Source organism: Urocitellus parryii, unplaced genomic scaffold (genome assembly GCF_045843805.1).
Source record: "Urocitellus parryii isolate mUroPar1 unplaced genomic scaffold, mUroPar1.hap1 Scaffold_87, whole genome shotgun sequence".
NCBI lineage: Eukaryota > Metazoa > Chordata > Mammalia > Rodentia > Sciuridae > Urocitellus > Urocitellus parryii.
The window spans coordinates 413,974-437,467 of record NW_027554208.1 but is presented as its reverse complement, the minus strand read 5'-3'; the positions used below and the strand labels follow the sequence as shown (position 1 = coordinate 437,467).

The 23,494-nt window shown below is 40.6% G+C and overlaps 1 protein-coding gene across 1 annotated transcript; it reads right to left on the bottom strand.

Moving 5' to 3' along the window:
* Positions 1–943: 943 nt before the first annotated feature.
* LOC144253027 (dedicator of cytokinesis protein 8-like) lies at positions 944–20,506 on the bottom strand. Its single transcript, XM_077794989.1, is given in 12 exon segments — positions 944–1,037; positions 2,208–2,314; positions 3,541–3,684; positions 6,151–6,310; positions 6,312–6,382; positions 10,624–10,713; positions 12,091–12,225; positions 12,673–12,804; positions 13,983–14,126; positions 19,084–19,276; positions 19,916–20,016; positions 20,369–20,506. Coding segments are annotated over 12 exon segments (1,509 nt in total).
* Between the last annotated feature and the right edge of the window lie 2,988 nt (positions 20,507–23,494).

Sequence of the window (23,494 nt, the reverse complement as noted above, 5' to 3'; positions counted from 1 at the left end):
AACTGTACGCAAAGTCCTGTTTACTAATATTGTCGCCTCTCTGACCTTTGCTTCCTGTCCTGGCAGGCTTTCAAGAACATGCTGCTCTAGCAGGACTGAGAGGAGTCCAGAAGCACCGTCTGCATTCCTGACTCCAAGTCTTGCAGTCATGATGGTTCATTTACCAGTAATGGCTTCCTCTTCCCACTACCCCTTTTCTTCCCAACAGATATTCAAGACAAGGTTTAAGTGGTGTTTTTCCACAAAGCCTGTTCTAATCACTCCATTCTGTAGTGGACCTGCCTTTTCTTATCTCTGTAGTCCTATATTTAGAACACTTAGAGTTCTTAGTGCAGGCTGCTTTGTGTTGTTATTTGGTGTGGAGGATCATCAAGAACAGATGCTCCCTGCTCTTGTTCCCCTAATATCATACCTGGGTCACAGAAAGTACTCACTAAAGATTTCACAGGTCCCTTCAGAAGTCCAGAGAGCCCTGGACCACTGCAACCTTTGAAGGCCATATTTCCAACCTCACCCAACCCTAGCATCCTGATGAGTTTTCAATGACTTTAACAAACTTTAACTTTTGGCCTCCTTTCTCCTAATTCTGTCAAGTAAGCTTATTCCTATCCTTTATATGCTATGGTGTTAGTCAGCTTCTTGTTTCTGTGACAAAAATACCTGACAAGAACAATTTAGAGGAAGAAAAGTTTATTTTGAGCTCATAGTTTCAGAGGTTTAGTCTATGGTTGGCTGACCCCATTGTTCTGGGCCCAAGGTGAGGGTTAATATCATGGTAGCCAGGAAGCAGAGAGAGCAAGAGAAAAAGGGCCACAGGGAAGATGAACCCTTCCAGGTCACATTCCAAGTGACCCACCTCCTCCAGCCATGTCCCACCTGCCTACAGTTATCACCTAGTTTGTCCATATTCAAATTAAGATGGAGTGCTAAGGTTATGGTTCCCCTAATCCAAGCATTTCTCCTTGAACATTCCCATATTAATACAGGAGCTCCTAGGGGACACTTCATATCCAAATCCCAACTGCTGCTCTAAGATTCTAGATAAAAAGAAACATTGGCATACATTTTTCTGACGTCCTTTTCTCTTGTAGGTGAAATGCCATCACATCCTTCCTAGTAATTCTTTAAAGGTCTCAGAGATGCAATACACCTGTCTATATTCTAAGAGATTCCAAGAGTGCCCAAAGACCTACTTCCTGTCCAGGCTGACCCAGTTGCTCTGGAAGCCAGTTCCACTGCAGAATTCAGAAGCAGAGATGAGGCCTGTGTGACAAGGGGAAGTGTCTTCAGGATGACACTTTTGCAAAATCCCAGCTTGAGAACCTTACCTTTACCTCTCCATTTGAGGCAGTATCTCTTTCTCGGTTTTTAAAAACAAGTTATTTATGATTTGGGAAATTACAAAAATTGTCAATGCTAAGAACTTCTGGGATGCTAATGCATCAGTGGACTATCAGAACATTGGTGGAAATGTGGACTGTTCAGATGCAGAATACCTGGTTTGAACTCAGCCACTGACTGGCTATGTGACTGTAAGTGAAATCACATCCCATCTCTGAACCTCTGATTCCTCTTTTGTAAAATGAGGATGATGATGTACCTGTCTTACACTGTGATTGTGAGCCATTCATGAGATTGTAGGCATGAAGTGGCACTTCACAGTTCAAGTATAAATTACTTATTAGTAGTAGATGTAGTACTGCTCTACTGCAGTGGTTCTCAAACTTCAGTGCACATCAGCATCACTCAGCAGGACTTTTAAAATAAAATAAAATAAAATACTTAATTTTATTTATATATTTTTATGTGGTGATGAGGATTGGACCCAGTGCCTCACATGTGCTAGGCAAGCGCTCTACCACTGAACCACAACCCCAGTCCCCAGCAGAACTTTTAATGCAGAAATTGCTGGAACCCACCCCATGGGATTGGGTAGGTGAGAGGTGCCTGAGACTCCTTCTTTCCCCTCTTCCTTCCTTCCTTCTTTCCTTCCCTCCCTCCCTCCCTGCCTCCCTTTCTATATTTGCAGTGCTGGGGATTAAGCCCAGAGTCTTGTGCATGCTAGATAAGTGTTCTACCATTAAGCTATACCTCCAGCACCATCTTATCTTTTTAGTAGGTTCTCAAGTGATACTAAAGATGCTGGTATGGGGAACACATTTAGAGAACCACTGCTTACTGAAATCCCCACCCATTTCCATTCTTACCTCATTATGAATACCTTAAAGCATAACCTCAACTTGTTGTGATGTTGATAGAGTTTTGAGTCAGCTGGAATTTCGGCCAAAAACACTTGGGCTACTTCCAGTGGTCCCTGATGGAAAAAAGTAAGAAAACAAAATTGATATTGGAAAGAAAATTACATTATTTGGAGAAAATGTTGGAGTGGCTTCTTAGTTTTAACATTTAATTTTGTAGTTGGTTTGACTAAAACAAAAAGTCACTGAAAGTCTTGAGCTTCTCAGGTAACTCTGATTCCTTAGGAGGAATCCTAAGTTTTAGGAGAATACTCACAGGTACAAATAGGCTTTCCTTGGTACATAAAGGTCAAGCAAATGCATCAAAAGTTATGTGCTTCCAGTTTTTCTAAAAATTGCCTTATCTCTCTGCTCATACCCACTTATCTGGTTACCCTAGTGTTGACATCATTTTGCACAAGTGCCAGTTAGAGTTGGAGAGCTGTACAGGACTCAGATAGTCTGTGGCTATGGATTTACTGAGTCTTCCATGAAAGGATTGGCACCTTACAAAAACAAAATCTTCCTAATTATTTTCTGATCTTGGAAAGGCAACAGTCATTTCTCCTGTAGCTGTTTCAGTTCTCTTGATGTTAAGGGGACTCAGAATTTTGCTAGTGAATCCTCAGTTGGAGAATGTGTTCAGTGAGTAAAGAATCATGATGCACCTTGAATTTTTGAGTGTGGAGTGTGGGACAATGGAGCATCTAGAACTGACATTAAGGGGGCCCACTGAATAGAGAGTTCTAGGCTAGTACCTCCCTCCAATTGAGACAGGGTTAGTCCCATGTTGAGTTTAGGAATTAGAGTTCTAAGAAGTCTGAGAAGGTCTAGTCGGGTCTGAAGTGACCTAAGGAGCCTGATTCCCAGGAACTCCTTGCTGGCAAGGCCCTTGGCCTGTCAGTTCATCTGGTGACTGATCCAGGAGCTGGATGGTCTAAGCCTTTGCTCCTCTCTCTTACAGAGAGGCTTAGCTTAGTCTTAAGTCCTGAAACAACCTTGCCTGTACCGGGCATGACTAAGCTCTCTTCAACAGGACCCCAGTCCTGGATCATACTGCCAGGTCTGGCCCTGATGTGGCATTCCTTAAACCTGGTCCGCTTATCTCTAGGATTTCTTTTCTACCTTAAGTTGTTAAACAAAAAAGAGGCCTCCTAAAAGTCTTCCAAACCACACGAGTGTTCACTTTAAATTTAGAAACATTGTTTGTACGTGGATCAGACTTATCAACCCCAAGGAAGGAGGTAGACATCACAACCAAAACACTGAGAACTAGAGGAGCTGCCACCAACTCACTTGTTACCTGATTTACAATGGCTCCTACAGAGCCCTGAAGCACCATCTGAAGCATCTTTGCATCAGGGGGCTCCTGGTTAATGGCCACTGCTAACTGCAGGGTCTTCTTCTTCATGTCTTCAATGGAAACTTCCACTGGAGTCAAAACAAACTGAACATAAGACACAAATATGGGGAAGCTACTGTCTGATCTCACAAGCCATGAACAAACCTGGAGCTATATCAGAGAGGGCACCTGGATTTGAAAAAGCAGCGAAGACTTTCTGAGTAATCTTAATAGGTTTAAAAGAAGGAAGGACCTAACGTGTCCAGAGTACTTACCACGTTCCAGGAACTTTATATACATGTAACATTTATTCTTTTAAACTATTTTCCCATTCTTTCCATTTTATACTCAAAGGGGGATTTATAAGCTTAAGTTCTATAAAACGACACAGGCAGTCAATAGCAAGGTTCTATTAGGTCTGCATTCATAAGTTCTTTCCATTCTGATCCTGAATGCGATGGGTTGATTCCTATCCCCCAAATTCATATGTTGAAGTCCTAACCTCCAGTAGCTCTGAATGTGACCCCATTTGGACAGAGGCCTTCAGTGAGGTAATCAAGTTATTTCTGTGCTATGCCTAGAATAATTTAGTGTTCAAAAGTCAAAACAATAAGAAACACAGGAATGCCTTCCAAACCCACCTCCTGTTGACTGAATCCCCAGGTCATGCTCTCTGTGCCCTCTGTGAAACCCCTTTGCCGACACGGTTGTCTTACTCAACACTGGCTGACGGGCTCAGCCATTGCTGTGCTTGCCCAATGAAGTGGATATTCACAAGCCATCTACTGCTCACTGACTTGATGATGCCTGTTATACTTGTTATTTTAATGACCTAATCTAATTAAATAAAGCCTAAACTGATGAACTATGGGTGTGGATAGAAAAAGAGTTGTTTCTAAGAAAACTGAGCTGAGTGCTTGGGCAAGACAACATGAAAGTGAGCTGTTATAAAAATTCCTGTCATATTAGGTGTGCTCAAGACAACTATAAAATGCTAGGGGAAGAAATCATAAAAATCTAGAAGCTTTCTACTCTCGTATTGTTAAACAAGAATCTTTAAGGCCTCATTCTTCTTTACAGAAAGCAAAACTGAAAATCATGGACAATGCACTATGGGTGTGGTTTATACAAGAAAGACAATGATGAATTGTGATCAGTGAACCCATAATCAGAGAAGGTTGTATCACTATATATAAAAAAAGATGACATGTAGCTGTTTTAAAAAAAATAAAATGCTTATAGCATATAATTTTGAACAATTCTGTGGTTTAAGAACTTTCTTTTTTTTCCTTTTTTTTTTTAACCTGGGGATTAAACCTAGGGGTACTTAACTACTGAGCCACATTCCTAGCCCTTTTCATTTTAAGACAGGGTCTTACTAAATTGCATAGGGCCTCGCTAAGTTGCTGAGGCTGGCTTTGAACTAGCATTCCTCCTGCCTCAGTCTCCAGAGTTGCTGGAATTATATGGCTGTGCTACTAAGTCCAACATTGAGGATTTTTTTTATCAGTCCTATTAAAACAGGTCAACAGTCTTCTGTATGCAGAGGTCTTTCCTGCCAATATATAGATGAAGAAATTGGGGACAAGTAGCTTGTGCAAAGTCATCAGAAGAAGCGTGGACTAGAAGTCAGTTGGTTCACTTGTCTCATGGTCTCTTCCAATAACACACCACTAACTCCATGGGGTTCCTCACTCAGGCACCTGTCTCTAATAATTAACAAAAAACTATGCCTAAATCATTTATGAGCTTTTAGGTATTTAAAATTTTTACATAAAATATTTAAAACTTAAATAATTAATCCCATGGGCATAGTTCCAGGACACCCCTTCCCATACCCAAATCTGAGGATGCTCAAGCCCTTCCCATAAGATGGTATAGTATGTGTACATACTTCCTGTACTTTAAACCATCTCTAGATGACTTATAGTACCTAACCCAGTACAAATGCTATGTAAATAGAGTCAAAGCATATTGTTTAGGGAATAGAGAGGATAAAAAAGTCTGTATGTGTTCAGTATAGATGAAATGATTCTCCCCCAGTATTTCAGTCTGTAGTTGGTTGACTGGATGGCTGTGGAGGATATGAAGGGACAACTGTATATATATTTTACTTAAGTACATATTTAAAATAGAAATAAATATTAAACATTGCAATTAAATATGTAAACGTATTTACACTAGAGATATAGCTCTAAAGTGTTGAATAGTTAATATAAAACAGGGCTATAAAACACGTACATGCCTAAATGTGATTCCCTGGAATCTTGAGGGTATGGCTCAATCATATATTGTTGGGGTTTTTTTGGGGGGGAGGGGAGACTGGGGATTAAACTCAGGGGCAGTAAACCACTCAGCCACACTCCCAGCCCTATTTTGTATTTTATTTAGAGACAGGGTCTCACTGAGTTGCTTAGTGCCTCACTTTGAACTTGAGATCCTCCTGACTCAGCCTCCTAAGCTGCTGGGTCAATCACAGTATTTTAAGTGTGCCCCTCTTCATGTTCCACTCCAGCCTGCCTCACCTAGGCCCATTCCTTCATGGTGGCTGTTCCCCTCTGGGCATGTTACCTCCTCCTTCTGGATGACGCTGATCCTGGTCTTGATGTAGGGGAAGGCATGCATGGTGGTCAGGACCATGTTCCTCTGGTACTGCTTGTGCAGCTCTCCACGAGGCCGTCCCTTGAGAGTGAAGGGGGTGGTGTACATGAACCTCTGCAGGTTGAAATTCAAAGTAGGTTACCCTGTCTTTCATCTCATACTCATCAAAGTAAGGCTCCACAAAAGTGATCTGTATGTAGGCCTGGAGGGAGAGGCAAGGGGAAGGAGGAGATGAGCCATTCTGCAAAGAGGATCCATGACACACTGAAGGGCATGCTGGAACACGGCGCTGCACGTGGAAGCTACTGGGGCTGAGCGTATCAAGGGAGCATTCAGAACCGGCAGCTCCTCCTTTCCACCCCAGGGAAAGAAAGGGCCAAGAGGAAGAGGAGAGGAATGTGCCTGTGGAAGAGTCTCCAACTCCAGCTGCTCTTTCCAAGCAGAGCAGACGGATCCAACAGAAGCCTCAGAATGGAGATTTGCAAACTTCTATTCCCAAGAGCCAAGCTTTATTTTCCAGAGTTACCATGACTGTAACACACTTAGAAAGTGTGCATGGTCAGACTAAGAAAACTAATAGTACCAAGTGCTGGCAGGGACCGAGAGCAGCTGAAACTTTCATGCACAGATGAGGGGATGCAGGATACACAGCCACATGGCAAAACAGGTTAGCAACTTCTCATATAGTTAATGAACTGGCCCTCAGCCCTGTGATCTCATTCCTACCTACATGGGTGTTCAAGAGAAATGAAAACTTATAGCCACAAAAATCTCTGTACACAAACGTCGATAATCACATTATTCATAAGACAAAAACTAGAAATAAACCAAACCAAAGGGATAAACAAACGGTGGCACAGGAAGAGAGCAGAATAGTATTCATCAGTAGGCAGGACTGAACCAGAACAATATGGATGCACCAGATGGGCCATGCTAAGTGAGAGAAGCCAGCCTCAAATGGCTATGTGTGTTTCCACATGGGTACTTTCTGGAAGAGACACTGGTACAGAGATGGAATACAGATGAAGGACTGTCAGGGCTGGAAACAGAAAATCACTACAAAGCAGCATTGGGAAATGTTTTGGAGTGATATATCATGATTGTGGCTACACATATTGGTCAAAACTCAAAGAACTAAAATGAAAACATTGAATTTAACTGTATGTGCAACATTTAAACATACTCATATGCATGTGTGCACACACACAGTGAAAAAGGTGCTTATTAATTAAGAAGGTATCTTTATTTTTATTTTTTTATGGTTCTGGGGATTGAGCCCTCAGGTGCTCTACCACTGAGTTATATCCCCTTCCTTTTTATTTTCTTATTTTTGAGGCAGGGTCTCGCTAAGTTGCTGAAGCTAACCTCCCTCCAACTTACCATCCTCCTGCCTCTGCTTCCTGAGTTGTTGGGATTACAGTGTGCACCACTATGCAGCAGAAAGGCATCTTTAAAAAATAAATAAAGAAAGAAAAAGAATGGCAGTGGGCACAGATGCTGGGACACCCTCCCAGGGGAGTGGACGGGTGGGGTCACTGACCTCAGACCGTGAATCACTATTTGGTATAATGAAATCTGGTTGTGATTCTGGATTTAGGTTCTCATCCAAGCTCTCATAACCCACCTTGGGGATTTAAGAAGAGGGGAGACGTGCTCCTTGTGTTAGTGGTGATTCTTGAGGTTAGTGGTGATTCTGCATAGTTTACACTATGCACAGATTGCTCTGGGCCACTCAGCCAATCCAAGGGCTCCAGATATTTCTGTCTAAAGCTTAGTTCAACTCTTATCACAGTTACTATTTTCAAGTCTAGGCTAGGAATGTGTCTTAAACAAGCAAATATTCTGAAAAATGTAGAAGAAAAGCAAACTCTGAAATATGGCTAGTTCCTCCCTATTTGCATCATCTTCATAACATCCCAGAAGACAGAGCTGAGGGAGGAGTCTGGATGGTTCACAGTTCACATACAGTGCTATATCAGATGGTGAGTGCCCCCTGTCCCTGGCCCTTTGTAGCACCTGCATTGCATTATTTCCAGCAGCCCAGAACATCATATGTGCTGTGAAGTGGACCGGGCAGGCAGTTCTCCCCCTGTGGCAATATAAAGAATATGTTGGCTCTTTGTCCCTGATTTCTTCACAGAGCTTCAAAAACCCTTGGAATTTCCTGAGTGACAGGAGTCTTTGTTATGCTAATAAGGTGACCAGCCCTGGGCTTATGAATAGCTTCAGGTGGTCACCAAAAAGACCAATCTTGTGATCAGACTGCTGGAACTTTGAGCCCCCTGAGCTTTGAGAAGGGGGAGGGGCTGAACAGTGTGTTTTATCACGTGGCTACTGATTTATTCAAACACACCTATGTCATGAAACCCCAATAAAAACTGGTCACCCGGAGACTCAGTGGAACTTCCTGGCTGACAAACACAGTGATGTGCTGGCAGAGTACTGTGCCTGGATTCTACTCAGCAAGGGCACAGAAACTATGTGCTCTATCCCAGACCTTCGCCTATGTGTGCCCTTCACTGTATGTCTGTAATCAGAAGAATGGTATTTCTTGAGTTCTGTGAGTCATTCTAGTAAATTATCTGACCTTAGAGGTGTCATGGGTACTCCTAAATTTGTAGCTAGTTAGAAATGTGGGCAAGGTGCTATGGCACACGCCTGTGATTCCAGCAGCCCGATAGTTTGCGACAGAATGATCATGAGTTCAAAGCCAGCCTCAGCAAAAGCGAGGCACTAAGCAACTCAGGGAGACCCTGTCTCTAAATCAAATACAAAATAGGGCTGGGGATGTGTCTCGGTGGCTGAGTGCCTCTGAGTTCGATGGAGGACTGAGCTTGTGGAGTCTGATGCTAATTCTGGGTGGTAAGCATCAGAGTTGTATTGAGGTACACATAGATGGGGTGAAATGGAATAGCCTGGGATAAACATGGGAAAACTGAAGGTCAAGCCCTTTTTGTCATTTCTCCAACAGCACAGAGATCCTGCACTCAGCTGGAAGGAGTACCTGCAGCCTAAAGAATGATACCTTTAAATACAGTCAGGGGAATGACATTGGCCAAATTATATCATTACATTGCGGGCATGTGCAAATATGTAACAACAGATCCCACTGTTATGTACAATTACAATGACTGATAAAAGTATGGGGAAAAATAGCTGTCAGGCAGAAGTCTACATTTTTTAAATATGTTGTAAATTGAGAGTCTAAAGAGTTTATAGAAAGCCAGTAAAGAGCAGTGATGTGGGTTTGGACATGACAGACCCCACGTTGGAGTATTGGCTCTGTCACTTTGATACTCTTGGAAAATTGCCCAACATTTCTATTACCTCAGTTTTCATATCTGGAAACAGAAACAACAAAGCCTATTTTTAATTTTTTTTAAAGAGAGAGGGGAAAGAGAGGGAGAGAGAGAGAGAGAGAGAGAGAGAGAGAGAGAGAGAGAGAGAGAGAAAGAGAGGAGAGAAAGAGAGAGAAAAATTTTTAATATTTTTTTGTTTTCGGTGAACATAACATCTTTATTTTTTATTTTATGTGGTGCTGAGGATTGAACCCAGTGCCCCGCGCATGCCAGGTGAGTGCATTACCACTTGAGCCACATCCTTAGCCCCAACAAAGTCTATTTTTGAGAGCTGTTTGGGAATGAAATGAAAGGATGATAAAGGGTCTGATGCAGTGCCAGGAACCCTGTAGGTGCTTTTTTTTCTTCTTCTTTCTGATACTGGGGATTGAACCCAGGTCCTCCCACATGCTAGAAAAGCACTCTGTCACTGAGCTACATCCCCAGTTCCAGTTGGGGCTTGATAAATGAAAGCTCCTGTTGTGATGCATGCCTTTGAGTATGTTTTCTTGAAGACCTAATAACCACATATGCAAATATGTGGTTGTACACACCTGTAATTCCTGCTGCTGGGGAGGCTGAGGCAGGAAGACTGCAAATTCAGGGCCTACCTGGCAACTGAATGAAACCCTGAGTCAAAATAAATATTTACAGAAAGGGCTTGGGATGTAGCTTAGTTGTAGGATGTTCCTAGGTTCAATCCCTAGTACTGGGGGCAGGAGCAGGGGCAGATTGGAGACCTAATAAATCTGTAATGGAGCCCTAGACAAAAATGTTTGGTTTCCTTTAAATGACTGGTGAGGGGCTGGGATTGTGGCTCAGTGGTAGAGCGCTCACCTAGCATGGATGGGACCTAGGTTCGATTCTCAGCACCACATTAAAAAAATAATATAATAAAATAAAATACAAAGGCATTGTGTTGTGTCCATCTCCAAAAAAGATTCTCTCTCTCTCTCTCTCTCTCTCTCTCTCTCTCTCTCTCTCTCTCCTTTAAAAAAAAAGACTGGTGAGTCAATTCAGACAGAGGGAGGTCATTTTGTATTCTTAAGGTAGCATAAGGGGACTCAGGAACCTGATGGTTCTTTTTGGCAAATTTTCTCCATACTTTGTTAGGATCCAACTTGGTTTTGTCCACTGTGGTAGAATCTTTTATCACTTCCACAAATTCTGCACCAAAACACTGACCATAAAACCCCTAGGTAAGAGGAAACAATAGTTTATAAAGATAATTTTTAACATAATGCAACTTTCTGTCTTCTTAGAAGTGGAGTAAGTTTGGAACAAGTGCAGTTTGTTCATTGATTATTCAGAGTCCCTCTGAGCTAATGAGCACAGTTCAGCATTTCCTGAGACATAAATAAAAATATGAGGAAGTCCAGCACCATCAATTGATATATGATTCTCTACAAAATGTAAACTCTGTCTTGAATTTAGTGAGCGTCATCCTATTTCCTGAGGCATCTGCAGAGGTATGGCACAGTTTACCTCTTTTTGTATCTTGAGAATTTAGAGGTCACCAGGCTTCCCATCATGTGGCAAACCACTATGTGCAAGAAGACAACATATACACCTTTAATTCCAAGTCAGGGGAACAATATTAGGGAACCAATTGGCCTGAGTCAGTGACTACTTTTCCTTCTTATGAGCTTATTGTCTTTGGGCAAGACGCCCAACCACTCTGGGCCATGGCTTCTTTGAGTCAAGTAAGGATAAAAGTCCTTTTCTTATTTGGCAAGGATAATAGTTCAAGGAGCAATTAGGTAACAAAAGTGTTTTAAGTTTACAGACATAAAAGGGCATATATCCCAAGCAATAGCAAGAAAGAATAAGGAGTGACTCTTTGGTTAATAGTTGTCAGCACTTCAGGGACCTTAGTCACTCAGCCCCAGAAGGTGCTGTTTTGGAGGCACCCCTTGGGTTTCTTCCTGGGTTTTTGATAGTCTTCCTTTCAATAACTATTTCTTTTCTCTTTTTTTCTGATTTTTCTTCATACAGTTTCTTTTTTGTCCATCTTTTCAGCCTTTCCTGCCAGAACATGCTGCTTTTTTATTGTTACATTACTGACCAAGTGTAGATGGCAGGTTGCAGCTACTGTCAAGAATGTCCTTATCAGAACAGCCTGTGCTGTCCAGCAACACCACAATGACAGCCACAACATTTTGCAGGAGGGTGACTCAGAAGTATGATTGGATTGCTTAGAAGTTAAGATGGCAAACTTCATCCTAAAAAACCCTTTTACTCTGCATCTGTTAGTATATATCACTAACATTGGGAATGGAGCATAAGAAGATGTGACATTGACTGGATTTTATATAGACCTGAAAAGTAAACATTCATGATGTAGATTTATAAATTTTTAAAGACATGTACAGGATCTTAGGGGAAAACTATGCAAATCTTGCTTTACCTCATGATCTCAGCTACTCCTTCATATAATAAATGCAATGTGGAAAATGTATATATACCTCAATGTTGAATCCTGGCCTTTTTTTTTTTCCTTTTTGGTAGTGATTCACTCTAACTTGTTTTTGTGAAGTATACAATGGCAAGCACACAAAATCACTTTTCTTACCTCTAGTCTATGTGAGATCTCAGGAAGCTTTGTAATTGCAGGTTCCTTGTAAACAAATTCCTGCTCATCCAAATCCCCAAATTTGGATCCATAGAAACTAACTCGGAAGTAAGTTCCAAACATTCTCTTGTGATCCTATTAAGCAAAATAAGAAAACCTCTCTCTAGTGATGTCATTCTTAAGGATCCACTGGGTTAAAAGGGTTTTTTATTATGTTACAAACATATCAATTCTACAGTTGATGTAAACAAAAATCCCTCTACTAAGCAAATTCAATGTTTATAGAATAAATTTTGGAAATAAAAATGAAAGAAATCCCATGAAAGATTTCTTGGGCTTTATTTTATGTGAATTTAAAAGATTCTCACATTTCCAGGTCATAAAGTAAGTCAAGCTGCCTTTCACACTGTGAAATCTGGACCTCTGTCAGTTTTGAGCCCTTTTCTGTTTGATGGGTGAGAACTGCAGTAATGTGCTCAAGGTCAATGAGTTTCTAGAGAGATAGGAGGATTGGCCACCATCTCCAGGACAAGATCATCTACCACTCAGTAACAGTACCCATTAGCAAAGACCCCCAGCTACCTTCTTAATGATGTTGTCGAAGGCCTTCTTCAGCTTGTCATGAGTGGAGGTCAGCTTCCGGAAGTCTCGATGCGCTTCCAGAATGGGGATGACCAGCTTGTAGACCTCCTTAACCATCTCATACAAGCCTCCCTTAGAGAGAGGAGAAGAACATCAAAGAAAATTTAATACAATGGAAACTTAAGAGCAACCAGAGTTCACTATGCAAACAATGTGCTGGAGAATGGATATACCTCTGCGTCCCAGTATTTTACACAGCAGGAATGCTGTCCCAGCATCTCAACATTCAAAATGACCCAGACACATTGCTAAATGGTCCTATATGAAGATGTGAAAGAGAAGGGCTTTCTCAGATTAAAAGGAGAGAAGATTTGACACTGAGGACTAAGAACATTCAGGAAGGCAGCTTTTATGTATTTAAATAGCGTCAGAGGTCCTCCTCTAGACAGATGTTCATTGCATGCCCACCAGGGAGTTAACAGGATTCTAGCTAAAATTTCAAGAAAATAAGAGTATATTGGACCTTTTCTGAATCCTGAATGAGAAATCACGAAAAAAAAGAAGACAATGGTTAAAACAATAATTAATATACATAGAAGTTATAGGGAGAAAATTTGGAGGTGAAAAGCAGAAAATAAAGAATAATATAGGGAGAAAAATAAATTGGTTATTCTAAATATAGCGAAATATTAAATATTTACATGGATTACAATGTGGGGGAAGGAGATCATTAAAGCAAAAATGGATAAGAGGCTTTTCTCTTTGATCTGAATCCAGTGACGTCTTCTATGTATTTTTTTTCTCTTATTTGGAGCATTCAGACCCTGATTAGGCTAATGTGGGGAGTGTCTGTGGTTTTTGCTCCTGCATTTCTCTGAGCTGGTCCTGCCTGTGAGGCTCTTGAAGATGACTCGGTTGTTAGGAGGGAGGACACCATGGATTTCTGCCCTCTCCCTGCAGTGGCTCCTTCCCATCTTTTTCTCTCTGAGAGAGAAAATGAGGGAGTCATTTATTGTGTAACCCTGGGCAAGCCATTTCACCTCACTGTGGCTTAGCTTCCATCCCTATTAAATGGAAATAATACTGTGAAACTACTGTCCAGCCAACACGCATGTAGTGAAAACCAGAACACAGCAGTGATGAAAGGCCTTCCCACCTCCCTTGGAGAGCTGATGCACTCTGTGCACATCAAAGTCCTCCCTGGGCCCTGCCCCTGTCCTGCATGCCCCTGGCATCTGTGGAGAGGGCTCACTAGCCTTTAAGGCTGGGCATTCCCGAGCTCAGCCCTGGGATGCCCTCTGGACACTGACCGTGCTGAAGAGCTCGGTGGCCTGTTCCAGGAGGCCCACCAGGCCGCTCTCAGTGAAGTACCGGCCTGAGCACACCCCATCCTCATCAGGTGACAAGGTGTCATCAGAGACTGCAGACTCCTCCAGCACGTTGGAAGAAATATTCTGTAAGAAAACACAGTATGAGCCCAGAGAACATGGGACCAGTTGAATACTGGACCATAGGAACTCAGAAGGTAGGAGTGTGGAAGCAGAAATCCAGGATCCTAGCCAGGCACGGTGGTGCACACCTGTAATCTCAGTGGCTCAGGATGCTGAGACAGGAGGATCAGGAATTCAAGCCAGCGTCAGCAATGGTAAGGCAAAAAGCAGCTCAGTGGGATCCTGACTACAAGTAAAATTCAAAATAGGGCTGGGGATGTGGCTCAGTGGTCTAGTGCCTCTGTGTTGTTCAATCCCTGGTACCAAAAACAAACAAACAAACAAACAAACAAATAAATATTAAAGAACCCCAGGATCCTCACCAAGGCTGTGATTATGGCAGGTCTGATGTTCTACCCAGAAGAGTTCCTGGCTGACATTCATTTTGAAAGCATACATTGAGCATCCAGTCTTCAAACCCCCACATTTCCTTTCTACTTTTAACCACCAGGAGATTTTATATAAGGAACATTTCCCTTCATATAACAACAATTGAGTTGAAACAACCCCACATTAGCAAAAACAACCCTAAGGGACAAACAGCAAGGGTCTTGGTTTTTAAAAAGCAAAGGCCAACACTCAGTTAACTTGGCTCTTTGTCATAGCTCAATAAATCTCCGACTTCTGTGTTTTTCTCCTGACGTCTTGACTTTCAGGTAAATAGCCAGTTGTGTTTATATTGATAAGATAACACTAACAAGCAATGGTTTCTTTATGGAAGTGTTTTCTTTGTTTTTAAGTGCTAAGGATTGAAACCAGGGTCTTTCACATTCTGGGCAAGTGATTATGCCTGTGCTACATCACCAGAATTCCCCTTTATTTTTCTTTGAGACAGGGTCTCACTAAGTTGCTGAGCCTCAACTTGAAATACTCCTGCCTCAGCCTCCCAAGTGGCTGGAATTATAGGCATACACCACTGTGCCAAATTTATGGAAGTTTTTAACAGAAGTGCAGTAGTTAGTGTTTTTTCCCCTGAACATTTTTGTTTCTACACATTTTTTACTTATATAAATTATAGAAGATAGAGCCTCATGGTCAGGGATAGTATGACCTGAATGAAAAAACCAAGGCACAAAATTTGTGGAAGTACTTATTCCCATGGTTACGGAAGTGCTAATTCTTTACTTGTTTGGTCCTGAGAGTAAAGTACCTCTTTATATTGTGCTCTTTGCTTGCCTTACCAAAGCTATGATCTTGGCAATTACTTTAACTCTTGATAGGTTAAAAGTCTTTTTTTTTGGCTCACAGCTATGGAAGAAAGGCATACAATGCATAAATGAAATACCTTCTTAGCTTAGGTATTGCAAACCAGTAGCACATATGCCACTCCTTCCTATTGCTGTGCACATGGTAGACATAACTAGTCAATTATAGCACTCTTTCCCCTCTGAACTTGGATATATTTTCAAAATTCTTTCAGCATAGTGCTCCAGTCACCACTACCTATTAGATCAGAGATGGCTTGTAAAGTAAATGCTGTCTGCCAGTTCAACTTTAGCAGCCAATGAAGAAATAGTTGTTATCCAATATCATAATGTACTTTAATGAATATAGGTGGAGTTTCTCAAAATCTTTTGTTACCAGTCTTTCTTCCAAAGAAATTAAATGCTCAAATAACAGAGCCAGCATCACTGGTCCATACCTAAAACTATGAAGGGTTCTTCCAAAGAAAATTAGTATGCCTTAAGATGTAGAATGAAGGCCTATTATGTTTCTGAATTGGAGATAACAGAAGGTTCAACAAATTCAGTTGGAAGAATCTAATAACTCAGGAAACTAGTACTATTAGAATTGCATGCAATTTTCCACATGTAGAGAAATAAATATGAAGCTCAACAACTTATTAGTTTATTACCCAGAGGAAAAAGATTTGGGAAAGACTTTCCTGGCTTCTGGCTTAGGGATGTAAAACTTGTTGCAGAATCTGAGAATGTGTGCATATCTACATTTGTGAAATAAATGTTGCTCTCTAGGGCATAGAATTTCAATGATTTCAGTTTCTTGGAATTCAGTGACCTCGAAGTTATTTTTCCTTGCACAGACTTATCTCCAATTTACAAGTATTTTCCAAAGGCTCGATTTTATTGGAGCCGAATGAGGATAAAAACTGAAGCAAAGAACATTTAAGAGATTAACAGTGGACATCTGATAACACTGCCCAGAATTCCTTCATTCTACAATGTAAAGCATCCTAATTTTCTTAGGAGAACCTCTCAGAGTTGTAGGTATAGACCAGTGACTCTGGCTCAGTTAGTTGGAGCATTTGATTTCTTTGGCAATTATGATTGATTCAGAATGAGCACATGACCCCATCAGAATGAAAAGATACTCTGAGACTTTCTCTGAACAGGCTTCTGGAGATGGAAACCTAAATCTTAGGTTGTAAATGTGGGGAGCGTGAAGCCCAACAGAGGCTAGGACAGGAAGAGGCAATGACTCTGGGATCTGATGATCTCTGAGGTCTCCAGCTCTAGTTGGTGAGTACTTCTCCAGGCTAGCTTCCCTCATGTGGGCTGGTAAGTTCCATTTGTACCTTAGGCACTGTGGGTTGTAAGTTCTGTCGCGTTCAAGCACCCATTTCTAAACTGATTGGTTATGTCTCATTTGAGAGAAATAACAGTTCACCCATAAGCACGACATAATTTGACATCATTTCTGTATCTGAGAACACCTAGTCATTGTGTACTTTCCATCATGAAGACCCGTGTTTCACAGTTCCTCACCTTCCTTCTCACCTTCTGCACTCCTTCCCGACCCTAAGGTGGGACCACAGTCTAAAAGCTCACAGTGTTTTGTGTCTTTTTATAATAGTATTTATCATAATTATGATTGAGAATGGAATAATTAATTATATGATATCTTTCTGGCTAGAATATAAAGGTCATGAAGACAGAAGAAATTCTCAATAAATTATGCTCTGAAAGCAGGAATGAAGGAGTAAAGATATATGAAAAGATGGAGGTCTATGTTCCCATGTAGGGATAATGTGGAGTTTTTATATTAGGTCTAGAATAACAATTCTGTCTCACCTTGGTATGTCTCATTAGAAGCCAATCAACTGAATTATAAGTAAAATAAGAATAAGAGGGCTTATTACATATGAAATTTAAAAATGAAATGAAATTAATACTTGTTATTAAATATTAAATAAAATATAAAAACAGGAATAAGATATAATAATAGGGGAATATTAAATAAAATATAGTATATTAAATAAAATGTAGTAAATTATAAGAAATAGTTTAGTAAACAAAATAAAAAAAGGGGATGGTATAATTCAACTCTAACTGATAAGTCTGAAGATTTTCTGGAAAGTGAAATTGTAATACAAAGCCAGGTATGGTAGCACATATCTGTAATCCCAGCGGCTTGGGAGACTGAGGCACAAGAATTGTGAGTTCAAAGCCAGCCTCAGCAACTTAGTGAGGCCCTAAGCAACTCAGCAAGACCCTGTCTCTAAATAAAATATAAAAAAGGGGTGGGTCTGTGGCTCTGTGCTTAAGAGCTCCTGGGTTCAATCCCTGCTACCAAAAACAAACAAATAAACAAAAAAAGAAAAATTGTAATACTTATCCTTGGTAATATCAAGTGGCCAAAATAAATTTGATGAAAGAAGATGAACCTAAAAGAATTTTTATAACTTTCTGTTTTGCTTTTGTGTTATTCAAAATCAGATGTAATGTTTTTATGCTTTGGGATGAGAAATAAATTACTGATTTTTATAACAAACATTTCTGAACTGAGAATAAAATTTATTTACTGAGAATAAAATAATAGAATACATATTTTTGTTATTGAGGACCATAAGGAGGGAGGGGTTAATAACATGAGGTGAAACCCAGTTTTGCAGGTGAACACTATTCTAGAAATGAGAGGCTCCTAACTCTTCCAGCAATCATTTTAGTGACTTATTCTCTAAGCCTGGGAAAGCCACTTTGAATTGTCCTTTCTTTCTGGTTCACAAAGCATCACAATACCATGTTGAAGAACAATACTGAGAACAAAGCCTTTCATAAAATCTGTCATGGAAATTCAGACAAGAATAATACAAACACTATAAATGACTTTGTAAGTTTGGCTTGAAAAAAATTCTATTATTGTAGCTGTATTGTTCATGGTTTCAGGGATGGCCATCTCTACACACTGTGTCTCTTAAAAAAAAGTACTAATAACACTGATTTTGCTTTGTCTTTTTCTCTCTCTCTAGACTGTATTAAACTATGTAGGAAGAACAAAAATATTGTGCTTCTTACGATGTTACATACAAACAAGTGGCCACTGAGCCATCTTCTAGGTCTGGCAGACAAGTTCCCCTTGTCAACTATGAGTAATTTTAGGTTATTCTCAGAAAACATGGATTCAGCCTTTTGTTTCCCTTTCCAGGTCAATTTCATTCTTTCTTGACATTGGATCTGAGTGGGACCCTACAGAATTGGGGAATGGAATCAAAAGATTGGGCCATGAGAGAAATAATTTTCTTCAATGTTCAGAAGTACTTTCTTGCTTATCATTATATGGTGCTACCTATAAGTCTTTGAGAAAGACTTTAAATGACCTTAGAAAAATTGCTTTCTCACATCCTACATCTGTGAAGTAGGAGTAATAGTTCAGAACACCTATTAAAGTGCCTGTTCCTCTAGGTACCATTATTATAAACAACAATAAAAAATGGCAAAGCAATTAGAGAAGGCAAATGTGCACTGTTGACAAAGGGTTGGGCACTTCTTAGTGGCAAAGACTCTCCCATGCATTGTAGAATGTTCAGTGACACCCTCCCTTTTAGATGTCAGTAACACCCATCTTCCCAACTCCAGTTGTAATAATGAAAAATGCTTCTAGACATTGTTAGTGCAGGGGGTATGGGCAGAATTGTCTCCTGGTTGAGTTCACTGTTCTTGGGTAAAGCTGAATGTGTCCTTACCTGAAAGCTGACACTGCCCACGGGCAGGTAGCTGTGGTCCTCCAGCATGCTCAGATACTCGGCTACTAAGGCAGCAGCATGTACCAGGCACATGGCGGCCTCCGTGTAGCACTTCTTCTTGGTGTGTTTCTCTGCCATGTTCTGGAGCCAGGTCAGCCGCAGATCGGGAGATGTCTGGTAACTCTTGGCAATTCTGAAGACAGATTGAGTAACAGTTTTAAGGGCAGCAGGCCATGACACTGTACAACTTTTTTTTTCACCCTGATTTTCCCTTATATCTTGAAAACATGAGAGAAAAGTCAAATACTTTGTCTCAACTGTTTTTGTTCCATGTCTAAGGTATGCTTGACCCCAAGAGCACTTAGTAATAGCTTTATGAAAAAAATAGTGTCCTTTGTCATGAATCTAAAGCAATTATCTTCCTTTCCTTTTTCTCAAAATAATGACAGAAGACAAAAGTATTGTGCCTCTTACGATGTTACATACAAACAATTTTGCCTCTGTAAATCATTTCTACAGAACAAGGACTGGAAGTCAAAGTTTTACAATTAGAACCAAATCACTTAGAAAACAATTCAGATAATAGTTAAACAGAAGATAGTGTTATAGAGTGGGTACCTCACTTTAGTGAACTAAGGTGATCTTTCTGAAAATGTGTATATGAATCAAACCACTTTGAATTTTAATTTCTACTGATTATCATACACATCTTTGGATGTCATCCAAAACAATTCTGTCCATATACCTATGGTAATTACATTAGTAAGAACTTCATAGTGACAAATATGGGATCCCCAGGTGATGCCCTTTAGATTTTATCAGAAAAGTTCACCTGTACATGAGATCCATAAGCATCTCAGGATCTTCCTGAAATTCTCTCATTTTCACTGTGTCATATAAGATGCTATTCAGATTGCAGAGAAGTTCTTCTACCTGCAAAAAATGTAAGCCCTCAAATAACTTTGGCTTTTTAGTTTGTGGAAAGGAGATAGGATTACATAGAAAACATATGTGGGGGGTACAGAAAAGCTTTGCTCAGGAAAAAAAAACTGAATGATAAATGTGAAGGGGACTCTAGATGGATTCTTGGTTCTTCAGTTGTTTGCAAGTCCATGTGCTTCATAGACCCTGATGTGAGTTGGCCTTGGGATCTGTGAAACAGCCCTGGATCTTCATGCTACCTCCCACTGCAACAATTTTCTTTTAAATTTGTTTGAACTAGTTTTAGTTATTTGTAACCTGAAAGGTTATAAGCTCTACTCTGAATTATCAGGGTTCTTTATACCAGATAGGAGGAAGCTTGGGACCACAACATGGGTTTCATGTTTCTGAAGCTTCCTGGATCTCTCCAAGGCTTCAGAGTTTTTAGAACCTCTGAGAACGACTTGTTCTTAGTTACAAAAGCCAAAGGGGGAGACTGCATCACACAAAACCTGATAGACTGTGTCTTGATCCATAGACCCTGGCAAGTGACTCAGCTGCAGAATATCATCTTATCCCTTCTGTCAACTTCCAGGGCTCCTAAAATTTCTTCCACCATACTCATTTCATTGAAGACCTCTATTGTACTGCCCATATTTTGCTTGGTCTTGTTGGTGAATATCTCTGCATGAATAAGATTAATTTACAGGAACATGGTGGAGAAGAAACAGGTGAGACAGGATTTGGTACAGGGGAGAGGAGAGGAAAAAGATTCTGAGAATGAGGATTTAACATTACTGGAGAAGGCAGGAGAGCTCTGGGAAAATAGGGCTCTCACACTAAGGGAAGAAAAAAAACTTCACCCATTCATTCTTTCATTCATACATTCCCTCATTCACTCTAGTGGGAACCAATCCTAGAGTAGGCTAGAAGCTGAAGTTAAAAGATAAAGGTGACATGCTTTATATTTTTCTTTATTCCCTGAGCATTGCAACAGATTATTATCCTCACAAGTGTCTGTAGGACTAATCTTGTTGATAATCTCTAACTTGGTCCTTCCTCTCCTTAAAGTACTTGTGGGTCAAGCTGGTCCCTTGGAATGCACTTCTTACAATATAATTCTGGAGGGACGATGGTTACATTTCTGGGGAAGCTTTCTCCCACCAAGAAGGTAGGACAGGCTCTGATCAGCCTAGGAGTAGCCCTGGGAAAACTGGAGGAACAGCCCCTATGCTTCCGCAGAACCTCCTCCACTACCACACCGGTGCTGGGACACAGCAGCCCAGGCCTGGCTGATCAGCTCATGGAAACACCTTGGTCCAGAGTCCTGTGCCTAGACCTCTCTGTCCCTGGGAACATGCCCAGGCACCTACAGAAAACAGGGAAAACTGCAAGACACTAAAAGCCATCAGAGCTGATAGGTTCATAGATATTCTAAAATCTTCTCATCAGGTCACTTATTCAAGCTGGAAAACTTTTCTTCAAAAGCAAAATTGCAGAAAGCCAAATATACACAGAAGTCAGTCAAGAGCTGCTGTAGGTAGAGCCCTTTCTCCTTTCAGAGGGGAAGCTGAAAATCCTTCAATTCTGGTTGAACGCAGCATGCACAGTGGTGGGGTGGTTCTTGTCTGTCTCTTGCCAAGGAGGGTCATTTTTGAGGTGACACAAAACATACAACCTTGGCCCTTCTCAGGTCAATAATTTCTACCAATGACTTTAACAAAGGTATCTTGCAGTTGCTTATCTAATGATTTACGGCTTCTTCAGAGCACAGTGGAAAATGATTCCCACTGAATGAAATCCTGAGACCAAACAGCATCCCTCTGACTCTGTCTTCCTTTTGCAGATAGGAGCTCGAGCCCCAAAGGAGTCAACATGTCCAGCGTTGCCCAGGGAAGTGATGACAAAGGTCTAATTCTCTTCAGAGGCGTGTCTACTGTCACTAGGCCTGGCACAGACCCTCAGAAGGCCTGTAATAAATGTGAATTGCCTGAATACAGCAATTTATCCTAGGGTGTGAATGACTGATAGCATCTTTACACAAGACTCCTCTTAGGGGTATTTCCTTGCCTCACTTGCCCACATTCATGTGGGTGTTTCCTGGGATTGCCTACCAAATAAACTACGTAAACTTGAATCCTTCCCTTGGGGTCTACCTTTGGGTCCTCTCAGACTAAGAGGATACTTCAGTGCCCCATCGTAAAGTTCTAATTTTTTTGGGGGGGGTGGGTTCTGAGGATTTAACCCAGGGGTGCTTTACCATCCCTGGCCCTCTTTATTTTTTGAGACAGAGTCTCACTAAGTTGCTTAGGATCTTGATAAATTGTTGAGGCTGGCCTTGAACTTATGATCTTCCTGTCTCAGCCTCCAAGTCACTGGGATTACCGGCATGAAACAGTACACCACAGCACCTGGCTTTAATATTTTTAATGGTAAAATACCTTTCACATCCTCATCACTTGTGGATAAAAGCAAATCATAAGGTAATTAATAAATATATTTTAGCCTTTTAAAATGCATTAATTTTAAGTTTTTTTTTAATTCTTTTCTATTTTCCAATCTTTAGTAATGAGGCTGGGGATTTTACATACATTGTTTTAAAATGTTAGGACAATTCTACCAAATATTTAAAATTATTTAGCTATAATCTTTATGCCATTCCAGATGCCATACTGCTCTTAAAATTTATCACTAAGGCCACATGTAAAACATTTATTCCAAATCTTTCCCTAAAACCATCACTCCTGATTCCACTATTCTTCCACTTTTCATTTTTTTCTCACAGTCTCAAGTTTACCAAGCAAGGAATTTATTACAAAGAAGGGAGGAAGATGGAAAATAGAGGGTAAAATTGACAGAAGAATTTAAGATTTCCAGAAACCAGTATTACCTCTTATGGAATTTCATTATTTTTTCATCTTTTACAATTTTTATTTTTATTTTTTAAATACTTTTTAGTTATACATGGACACAATACCTTTATTTATCTTTATGTGGTGCTGAGGATCCAACCCATGGCCTCACACATACTTGGTGAGCATTCTACCACTGAGCCACAACCCCAGCCCCAAATTTTATTTTTATTTTAAAAAAATATTTAATTTTTAGTTTTAGGTGGATACAATATCTTTATTTTTATGTGGTGCTAAGAATCGAACCCTGGGGCTGGGGATGTGGATCAAGCGGTAGCACGCTCGCCTGGCATGCGTGCAGCCCGGGTTAGATCCTCAGCACCACATACAAACAAAGATGTTGTGTCTGCCGAAAACTAAACAAAAAAAAAAAAAGAATAAATAAATATTAAAATTCTCTCTCTCTCTCTCTCTCTCTCTCTCTCTCTCTCTCTCTCTCTCTCTCTCCCTCTCCTCTCTCCCCCCTAAAAAAAAAAAAAGAATCGAACCCTGTACCTCATGCATGCTAGGTGAACACGCTACCACTTGAACCACATACAGAGCCCCAAATTTTTATTTTTTGAGCCACATCTCCCATT